This window comes from Calypte anna, chromosome 7, assembly GCF_003957555.1.
Source record: "Calypte anna isolate BGI_N300 chromosome 7, bCalAnn1_v1.p, whole genome shotgun sequence".
Lineage (NCBI taxonomy): Eukaryota > Metazoa > Chordata > Aves > Apodiformes > Trochilidae > Calypte > Calypte anna.
The window spans coordinates 24,309,807-24,320,866 of NC_044253.1; the positions used below are offsets into that span (position 1 = coordinate 24,309,807).

Below are 11,060 nucleotides of genomic sequence, written 5' to 3' on the forward strand. Positions count from 1 at the left end.
TCACTGTCCTCTTTGCACTCCTGTTTTTGCATACTGAAAGCCTTTAGCTACCAGTAAGCATCTCATGAACAAACTTAAGTATGGCAAGAAGGCATTGAAAGGTTGACTCTGAGAAGTATATAAGCTTTTCATACATATATCTCAGTATGGTATTAATTCATATATCTAATCAAATACTACAACTACATTATCTACTCCTCAGGCAGATTCAGATCTACAGAATACTGTGGGCCATGCCTACTTTTAACGCTGGAATTAAGTGGCATGCACCAGGTCAGTCTCTCCTTTCATCTGGGCAACACAAAATACCATGTTTTGATTATTTGTGCCATGTACTGCAAGGGTATTTCATTCTCAAGATCAATACAAAAAATGTACATTTCAGGACTGTTATCAGTGTACTTATCTTTCAAATCATGCAGATGACAACAGGCCTACAGAGTATCACACTGCAGAACTCCTTGCTCTCCGAAGTGAAGAGATTCTATAACCTGGAGGCTCTTGACTTTTAACTTGAGTTCCCCTAGAATGACCATTTGTCAACAGGCTGCTCTACATGATTAGTTCAGGCTCCACACAGAACACTTCTCTCCTTTTGTTTGTTTGTTTGGTTTTGGTTTAAATTGCATACTGAAGAATTTTAAAAGAACTCCAGTTCCCCCATTTCAAAAGAATTACACTCCCAGGAGTACAAACTCTATTATATTTACCTTGACTGAATAGCAAGATAAATTGTGCGACGGAAGGAGACCAGGTTAATTTCTGTTTTGTCGTGGACAGTAACTTTCTGACCTGGGAAAGAAAAACGTAGTTTAGTAAAAAGCAAAATATTAACACAGACATAGGTAATCTCTTAAAACAGCTCTATTTACTAAGTCTGTAGCACGCTTTGTGGGTTTTTTTTCCAGAAATATTAAGGACTGTTTAGCAGGTTTAGGAATTTGCTCATTTTTACAGAGAAGGAAAAGAAAAATTGCTATTTGCCTCATCTGTAACTAATACATAAATATTCAGGGATAAAGTTTAGGGAGATACTTCCTTTTTAAGGCCTTTCACATGACTTAGCCACTTCAGTCGCTGCATTTAACACATTTTTTCTATACTATTGGGAAGTTATTTTCTAAATAATTTAACTATACAATGCTATATGTAGCCTCTTTGATTTTAACAGGAAGTTATTAGCTTATTTCAGGTGTAGGGTCTATGGTACAGCATTCTACTCTGTCCTGGAGAAAATGTAGAAGAAGCAACCACAACCATTCTGACAACACCTTCACTTTTGAGGTAATTTCTATTCCTTCATCCTTTTAAAATTTAGTAATAGCACAAACAATGAAAACTTATGTGAATTCTCACATTTTTCATGAGCCTGGAAGCTCTTCTGTGAGCTACTCCAGCAAACTGGTGAATCCATTGCTGGTATTCTACAAGAACAGGACTTGTCTGGCTTTTCAATTTTTTCACAGTCTGCACAAATATTTCTTTTGGGCTTATCCATCTGTGTTTTTAACTGGGAATCAAATACATTATTTGAAAATGTGTAAACACTGACTGCTTCCACTAAAGATCAAGAAAGGGGGCCAAAATGAACTAATAAGTGAAATGAAGAGGATGTAAATACAGTGCTGATTTTGAAAGTGACTTAAATCTATGCTAGAGCACTAGGAAGTGTCCAGAGAGGTTTTATTTACTGGGTTTTAAGGAAGCATTTTCATATTATTTTTAGTGTCTCATGTTCAGCAATGCATTCCTCACATGAAACTGATATGGTCAAGAACAATCAGGCAAAGCTCGTTTTCATTTTCTCTCTGTGCTGAATGCTTCCTTTTAGACCATTACTTCTTTACTATTTGCTAGTAAATACTTAGATCTGAGAATATTTTAAGATGCCTTTGAAAATTCCTAGTTTTGCCAACCTGGAACCAGTTAGGCTTTTCTTTCCTGTTCATCTACAGCCAGTTAATCAACAGGGTAAGGAGTAAGGCATACACTCACCATCTTCATCCTCCTCTTCATCTTCTTCTTCATCTTCTTCACTACTTCCAGCCTCTTGATCTGCTTCAGATTCACTGTCACCTTCATCAAGAATTTCTGGAGAAGAGTATCCCAGATTAAAGGAATATAAACTACAGTAGCTTCATTACCAAAACAATTTGATCCAACCCTTAACAGTGAACGGGTGCCTCTAGTGGAAAATGTGGCAGACACTAAAGCAGGTACACATCATAACCAAATGAAAATGCAGCTGGAGAAAGAATACAGCAGGGGTATAGTAGAAAGGTCTATAATGAACTGAAACAGTTATCCGAGATACAAGGGACACAAATATCACCCACAGTTACATCATAAAGGTTGGTAGCAATAGTGGGATAAATAAACACCTCACAAGTGATTAACTTTATAATTATCACACATATAGAAAATGTGTGTGTATATATATACATTTTTATATATTAATATATATACTAATATATATTAATACACCCCCCTACCTTTCTTCAGCATTTTGTATTTCTCTTCATTTTCCAAAAAGTTAGGATCCATCTTGAAAACATCTTTAGAAAAAAAGGATAATCTTTATTTAACATACAAAATTAAGAAAACAGAGCATACTTAATCTTTTAAGCTTGTTTTCCTGCGGAATGCAGTGTTCCACATGAAATAAATCATATTCCAACTTACTAAGAACATCCTCTGGGTTGTAGTCATCTTCTAATGGTAACATGTGAGTAAACTGATCCTCTTCTTCCACCAGATCTAGTCCCTCTGGAATGATTGGATGATCCTTGAAGCCATCCTTCCGTACAGCAAACATGACTTCTATCATGTACTGTACACGCATATCAATTTTAGATTCGTGCAGAATGTGTCTAAGACGGTCAAAGATTGCTGTGGAAAAAGGGAAATGTAAATATGAAAAGTATTTCCTAATGCAAACACCAACAAGACACATTCTGGATAACTACACTTACCATTAATAGCTCTAGGAGAAACTTCTGTTAACTTGAGCCCACTCTCTTTAATAAAACCAATTGCTACTTCAATACTGTCATCAGTAGGCCTTTCAAGAAGCAAAGTCAGCATTTCCAAACATAAAACCTCATGAGCCTATGGAAAGAATATAAGTTAGAATGTACAATGTGATACTGTCCCAGTGATCTACTTGACTGAGTAGTCCATTCTTCCAGGATGCTACAACACACTTCTAATCACACACACCAGGCAAAAGTAGTGGGATAAAGCTAATTAACAGAAAGTAAAAATTTTAAAAACAATTTTACCACTTGTATTTATGCCAACTTTGTAGTGAATGTGACTATTTTGTTGAAATGAACAAGCAAGCAATGAAAAATGTTTGCCATTTAAGAAAAAAAAGTGCATTTTCAAGAAGTAAACAAAACAGCATTTACATTACAGAAACTAGCTGCAAAGACCTTGGGTCTATAATTAAACAGGTCTTCCAGGATCAGGTATATAAGCAAATGGTGCATCCAGGATTAGTTTCTTCCCTACTGAAATGCTATATATTCCCTATGCATTCCTGCAAGGCCATCCTGAAACACCACTTCTTACACCAAATTAAGTTGGGGTATCCTAGTTTCTAACATGTAGAAGTGGCACAGAGCTGGATAAAAATTTGGTTTAGATTTAACAGAGTCTCGTTCTGCCTAAACAGATGTTTAAGTCAAATGACGGTGTTGCAAAAAAATTTTCCTTAAGATCCATGGGACAGAGCCTAACATGATGCTTGCTTTGCATCAAGATTTGCCTGAATGCTGTCCCAAGCATGCTACCAGGTCTGGGGAAGCTGTGGAACCTGATAACTGATGATAACTGCACAGAACAAACAAAAAGTTTGTTCTGAAATGGTCCATACAGCTTACATCAGGCATTAAAAGGAAACCTGATCCCACACTCCTGAGCAGGGACAGCAACTTAACTTAGGACTTGAAACTAAAGAAATAGCCGTATAGAATTTGGACTGAATAGAAAAATGAAGTAACATACCACATTCTGATTCATCAAATGTGCAACAAATTTTGAAGATGTTAGACAGAGTTGCTGCAAAAGAAATAAAATAGCAAATTTTATACACTGTACATGCAAGAAAAAAATTGTAATTTAGACTTACTACAATTTGTCATCTCACAATTAAAAGTAACAAAGCTATTTTAGGATACTGATACTGCTCACAATTAGGACTGTACATTAAAAAAAAAAAACAAAAAACGAAAGAAAAAAAACCCCCCACATTACTAACCCAGAATAGGTTATCAAGATTTTATGATACTCTTGTACTACTATACTTTATGTACTAATGATAGAAGCTCATGCAAAGCTCTTGGATGTGTTTCTTTGACGTATGTAATTTGAACACACTTGATACTAAGTTAACACACAGCAGAATTAAAAGTTTTAGCATGTTGCTGCTTCACATTTTACATACCTTGTCATTTCTACGATATCCTTTACGAAAATTTAATATCAATCTCTTGAGAATCAATTCACCAATATTTGGAAACTTTGAATTGATGATTGCCACGAGAGCTGCATATACATGGGTAAAAATTGGAGAGGCACTCTGAGCTTGCAAAATGGATCTAGAAAGCAATCCCCTGTAAACAAATATAAGTTTATGATTTCTCTGGTAATAAAACGTGATATTTTTATTCAGTACATATCAAATGAAGTAGTATTCTACAGTTGGAAAAGTTGGAAGGTAACAGATTTTTTAACTGAACTGTTGCTTAGGATGCTACACTTGGGATTTAGTAAAATGTGCTGCCCAAATGTATTTGAGTTGAGAAATTTTTAAAATTTCTCTTCTCTTTGTTAAAACTTTTTCTTCTCTTTCATTAAATACTATTCCAATTAGAAGTACATTTGAAAATAAGCATGCAAAAAGTCTTCATCTTGTATCCTGCAATTAGCACTTTTTTATCCCAAACACAGACTGCTCTTAGTTTTAAAATTTGTATGATTGCCCTGCTTCTTTTCCTCAGTTGACAAAACAACCTGTTTATATCAGAAAAAACACCTGCTTTCAAACCATTTATGAAAAAAAGTTGTGCTCCAGTGTAATGTTTAACTTAAACAAGCAACAGAAATGCCAAAGAAATAACAATTAGATTTTCATAAAAGGTCCCTAACAATAAAGCTCTACAAAGGAGTAATGAAATTGAATGTTCAGTCAAACTAGAACGAGTGAAGTAGTGCTTTTCAATGCTTTTCACAAATGAAACTGTGGACTTTCAACATAATAATTACGTTTAGGAAATGAGTACTGATTACAAAAAGACTCCTACTTAAGGCCTAAGTGAATGAAAACACAGGGCTCATGATAATTACACTAATTACTACACTAACAGTCTCTCTTACATTTATATCACGACTAAAGTCTGATCAGGATCTGAGACTTCTTTTCCTTTCCCAGTTTTGCTTTTCCTAATGCTTTAGTACATAGAATTAGACTTTTGCTGCATTAGTTCATTACAAATGGTTGAGCAGGGAAAAAAAGAGCCCTTCAAATGGGAATCTTCAAAATGCACACTGGTAGTGCACTAGTGCAACTGCTCTTTCTCTGTGGTTGATTGAAATCCTAAAAGTAACATCCTACAATGTATTAAATACAAATCAGAGAGGATTTTATTCCTCTTTACTTTGGAGGTGCCAAACAGAATTCACTTCATACTACTGCACAGAAACAGAATACAACTCAGAAGAGCACTCTACACCTAGGTAAAGTTTCATGCAATTTGGTTTTTATGCACCTACCTTTGTGAAATTTTGGAAATCAAAATTAACTGTAAGAAGGGAAAAAGTGTCGTTTTCCATCTCCATTATTTTGAAGTTTACAAGCCACTCACACACACCAAAAAAAAAAATCTGCAGACAAACAAACATTCTCAAAACATTCAATAACCTAATTTTAAAACTAAAATACTATTGCTTTTTTGAAAAGTAAATTTTGTGGACATGAAATGTAAGCTAATGAAAAACAATTTTACAGCAGATTATTTGGGACTTCATTATTACTTTTAACAGAAATCACACTTGGGAACCAATTGCTCAGTCTCTAGATTTTACTTAATTCTATTCTGTTATTTTTATGCTATTTGCAGGATTCTGATCTTCCCATAAGGTATAACATTCATCAAATTAACATGTTCCTTTCCTTTGACCTCCTCAAACAGCAGCGATTAAGTTGTGACAGAAAAAGTGCTACTTTCTGTCTGAAGAGAAGACAGAATTTCATCTGGATACTTTGTTCATTTAGTTTCTTTTGTTTCAGTTATTGTTTAGGTTGTTTTTTTTTAACAGCAGCTAACCTAAGAAACCCGTACTCCTTCAGACGAATGCACTTAATCCTCATCACATCAAAACTGAAGCAAGGGAAGTCATCACACAGTACTTGTGCAGTCACCCTGACTTAGTACTGCTGTCACATAACATAATAATCTTCTATCTATATTACAATGATAAACAATCCAGCCAGAAAACAGTAGTAAAACTTTTTTGGCTAAATACTGGTTACAAATATTTGTCTCACAGAAGAAATCCAGGAATACAAAAGCAAATAGACAGACACACCTGTAAATGTCAAGTCATTCACGTAAAACGTGTAGGTAAAACCCCTAAGAAAAGGAAACCTACAGCATCTGTAACACTGTTATTCCTTCAAGCATACAACCCATTCCCCAAGCAGGGCAATATTCTGCACAGGACTTTTCCTAAGGTTAACTTTAAAATCTGACTCATGTTCATACACTACACATAGCAATGTAGACATGAACAGTATATGTATTAGCAGAAAATTTTAAAAATAATTGTTTTAAAATACTAATACTCACCTTCCACGAACAATATTTTCCTGAAGGAGCTCATGAATGATATTTTCTATATTAGAAACGTTTACTTTATTGACAAGACCATTGATGGACTTCTTCAAGGCTTCCCAACTCATTCTCTGATATGCCAAGCTGTTACAAAGGTATTACAAAATATTAAAGCATAAATTTGAGGTAGCACTGACATTTTACACACACACACAAATGCATACGAAATATGAATGTAGTTTGTAATGCTTAAAATAGGTAAAAAGAAATTCACTGCCTAAATGTGAAGACTACTTTACAGGTACACATTTAACTATTAGAAAATCACTGAACCAACGTGATATATTAAAATGTAGCTCTCCACAGATAAGGTATAACCCAGTACATTCAGTTTTCCAAGATGCTGAAAAAAATCCTGAATTATGTTCTTTTCCACTTCCACTTTGCAGCAGAAGCAGGAGATAATAAACTTGAGTCTTTCACCTTTCTTCTCTGATAAAAATGTACTTTCAAAAGAATGACCACAGCCCTCAAAAGGTACCACCATTTTCACCAACATTCACTAAAATCCATTACAGTTTTTGCTTTTCAGTAAAAATTCTAACATGTTACTTTCAACAAACCTGCTTTTATCAGTGATTTGCTCTTGCATCATCCTGAGCTTGGCAGGTGGAATGTATGCACCACCTGTGCGAGTAAGGATTGGATCCACTTCTTCCTTCTTTTTCTTGGAAGTAGTCTCATCATGAGCAAGGGAGCTCTGGACTGTCGACCTCTCTGGGCTCCTACGATCAGGTGAGGAATATCTCCTCTGCCTCCTTCGATCAGATTCTCTCTCCTCCCATCTCTCATGGTGTCTCTCTCTCCCCCATTCCATTCTTCTACAAAGAAAACAAAACAACAAAACACCACAACCTAAACACCCGAGGGCTGACAAAAAGTTTTCACATTTTATTCTTTAAAATTAGTGTTTTATTATTGATTAGGAAAGAGCTTGATACCTTCCTTCTGAAGTTCTGTCATCATAGTATTCCCTTCTTGAATATTCCTGATCATATCTGCTGTCATCAGAGTATCTTCTCCTTCTGGGAGAGGGAGACTTGTCCCGATCTGTATCCCTATTTGCAACCCAAGACACAAAAACCTTAGTAGCAGGCTTAGGAAAGCAATGCTATCAATATCTACTTGAAATGCAATGTTACAATCAGAACCATTCCACTTCTGCAATCCGAGTTTCAGTTTAAGCATCATGCAAATGATAGATGCTCCTTTTATAATAATTTGTTGTCTGCAAAACCTAAAAAAAATTAAGTAAGTACTGTAGAAGGAATCTGCTCTTGCAATTTCAAATTAAATGCTAAATGCTTATAACATCAAACACCAAAGGTAAATTCAGCACTACACGTTCCCTGGAACACAAGCATTCATCTGCCTCACTTACTTTTGCCTATGTACCATGAAAGAGAACAGATATAGTTAGAAAAAAAAAAGTTATTGTATTTAGAACAATTATTGTATTTAGTTTAATTCTAATTACAACATGAAATTAAAAGTAAACTGGTAGGAGTGCATCTCATGCCTCAGTAGAACGCACTTCAAGTGCTATTTCTGCACCTCCTGCTGGCATCAAGCTCTTCCTAAAGAGATAATTGTGGTATCTGTTATATGCAAGTCTAAACAAAAAGCTGGTGTCTCATTTGCATTTTCAAGCCCCATGACAATTTAACTGAATAAGAAGAAATTTTGTAAGATATAGGTTTAAAATAAGTCTGTTTAATTACTGCTATACTGACATTCAAGTATTTTATTAAATTTACACTTCTTTTCCACTACTCACTTGTGGTAATACATAAAAAGAAACAAAACTTGATTTTTTTTAATCATATGTAGCTCACTATGTAATGTATACATACAGAACATAAAGGGGCATAAAAATCACTCTACCTGTCCTCTGGAGATAAACTTCTTTGGTGTGAACTGTAGTTTTCCTTCCTTTCGTACCCAGAACCATGCTTTGAGAAAATAAAAAGGAAAAAATAATGTTCCAACATTACATATTATTTACTAGGAGCACATATACCTTGAAACCAAAGGGTACCATGCTTGCACTTCCATACTCCTTTTAAAGAAGTAAAAGCCATCAAATAAAACTAATGGCAGTCAGTTATGGCAAGGAGGGGCACTCCTAAATAACAAGTAGTTAAGCAGCTGCACCCACTGCTACAGAATGCTGCAGCTGCCAAATGCTTATATGGGCTCAATAGACTGGACAAACACTAAAGAAAAAACATAAATCACAAGAGTTAAAAAAAAAACGTCTACCTCAGGAAGCTGAAAATAGGCAAAGATGGCATTTCTAAACCACCATTTTAGGAGAGTAATTTTAAAGCCATTTGTTTCTCCTGGGATTCTGAAAACTCATTCCCATCCATTCAGAAATGTACCAAACATTTAAAGAGAGAGCTTTGACTTTCACAATAGAAACACAGGTGCCTCATTAACTGCTACTTCCTCTAGCACTTCTTCTATATCTTTTCCTTTTAACATCAGGGCTTATTTTTCAACACCTGTTTTCTCCATTCCTCCACGTGTCCATGATCTCTGTTGAGCAACCACAATGTCACTTTTCACCCACTACTTTATTCTTATACACTTATAATATCAGGAACTTCCTCTGTTGGGACAACAAGCACTAGAAACAGCTGTAATTCACTGGCTATATGTATTTCTCTTGTAATCAGCTGCTGTCAATTGTGGGTATTGTTTGTTTTACATTCAGGGAGCTTTATTTAACTTTAACATCCACTACAAACCTAACCACCATCAATAATGGAACCCTAGAATTTAGGTTTAGAACACTTACGTTTACTTGTGTCACCCTGCTCTTCATCTTGACTTCCTACTTTTGATGGAGTTGTGGAGCAACAAGACAATCCAAGCTGGAGTTCAGCGTGTGAAAAACATTTCATCTACAACGCACAAAAGACAAACAAAACCTTTTTACTGTACATGGTGCAGACATCTGCGCTTTGAACTTTTCTTTATCCCTGCGTAACTCCTAAAACCAAAACAAATCAAACAGCTCCCCCTCAGACCTCTGAAGGCTACACAATACATACAGCAGGGGACGGAGGCTATAAAGGGGCACCCAGGCCCTCACCAGCTCCACCGCCGCGGCCACTGCCGAGAGATCCGGCAGACAGACCGCGGCGGGGGATGCCGAGGCCCTGCTCACAGGCCCAGACACCCGGCCGGCCACCGCGCTCTCAGCGAGGCTGCGTTACCACCCGGCCCGCCTCCCGCCGCCCGCGCCCGAGCTGCGGCCTGGGAGGAAAGGCCGCGACCCCCCAAACCCTCCCCTCCGGGAGAATCCTGTCACCCACCGACCGACACACGGACGGACGGACCGATCCCAGCCGCCCGAACCTACCGCCCACCGCCGCGCACGGCCGGGAATAACGTCACTTCCGGCGGAAGCCGTCGCATATTGAGCGCGCGGCCGCCGCCACTGCCGCTCTGAACGGGGCCGAGGAAGCGCGAAGCCGCAGGCGCGCGGGAACCGCTGCGCGAGGGGAAACGACGCGCGGAGGGGCGGGGCGGGAAGGGGCGGGAGGCCGCCATCTTAGGGCCTGGCAGCCGCGGTGTGGGTGAGCGGAGTGGCGGCTGTGCGGCTTCGCCTGAGGTGTCGCCTGTCACTCTGCTGTTTAGCATAAAAATGGTTGTAGGAAAAAAACCCAACCCAAAATAACAACAAACAAACATCCCCTTCCCCTCGAAAAAAAAACAAACCATAAAAAGCCAAACCCAAACAAACAAGAAAAACCCAAACACAAAACAAAACAAAGAAACAAAAAAAACCCACCCCAAAACCTAAAAACACGAAAATAAGCTGATGGAGTGACTCCTGTGCTCTGTAGCAGTCCTATTGTTCCTTCTGGTTCAGCCTATGCATCTCCAGTGCCAACTCTAGATGATGTATTAGAAAAATGACCCCGCTGGCATCAAATGGCACCTGTCAAAAATAAGAGAAAAGCACACAACCCTCTTCATGGAAAATAAGCTGTGCAAAGTCTTCAGCAACTGTAAAATTCAGTGAGTGAATTTAGCACACCTGTTTGAATGACACTTCTGTCACTTACATGGAGCTGCTGGTTAAATGTTACTTGAAATACATCCAAGACATATGTAATATATCATATTGAGAGTTACAATGCTGTTAGGGTT

At 37.5% G+C, this 11,060-nt stretch overlaps 1 protein-coding gene across 1 annotated transcript in view; it reads right to left on the reverse strand.

Moving 5' to 3' along the window:
* CWC22 (CWC22 spliceosome associated protein homolog) overlaps positions 1-10,355 on the reverse strand; it is a 29,081-nt gene extending 18,726 nt beyond the window's left edge. The window contains exons 1-13 of the mRNA XM_030454673.1: positions 10,267-10,355; positions 9,700-9,805; positions 8,781-8,848; positions 7,838-7,954; positions 7,460-7,717; positions 6,852-6,980; positions 4,448-4,616; positions 4,009-4,062; positions 2,973-3,108; positions 2,683-2,889; positions 2,493-2,555; positions 1,996-2,091; positions 711-792 (exon numbers count right to left, since the gene is read on the reverse strand). Of these exons, the coding sequence (XP_030310533.1) occupies positions 711-792; positions 1,996-2,091; positions 2,493-2,555; positions 2,683-2,889; positions 2,973-3,108; positions 4,009-4,062; positions 4,448-4,616; positions 6,852-6,980; positions 7,460-7,717; positions 7,838-7,954; positions 8,781-8,848; positions 9,700-9,726 (1,406 nt within the window). The 5' untranslated portion in view covers positions 9,727-9,805; positions 10,267-10,355. The remainder of the gene's footprint in view (positions 1-710; positions 793-1,995; positions 2,092-2,492; positions 2,556-2,682; positions 2,890-2,972; positions 3,109-4,008; positions 4,063-4,447; positions 4,617-6,851; positions 6,981-7,459; positions 7,718-7,837; positions 7,955-8,780; positions 8,849-9,699; positions 9,806-10,266) is intronic.
* Positions 10,356-11,060: the final 705 nt, after the last annotated feature.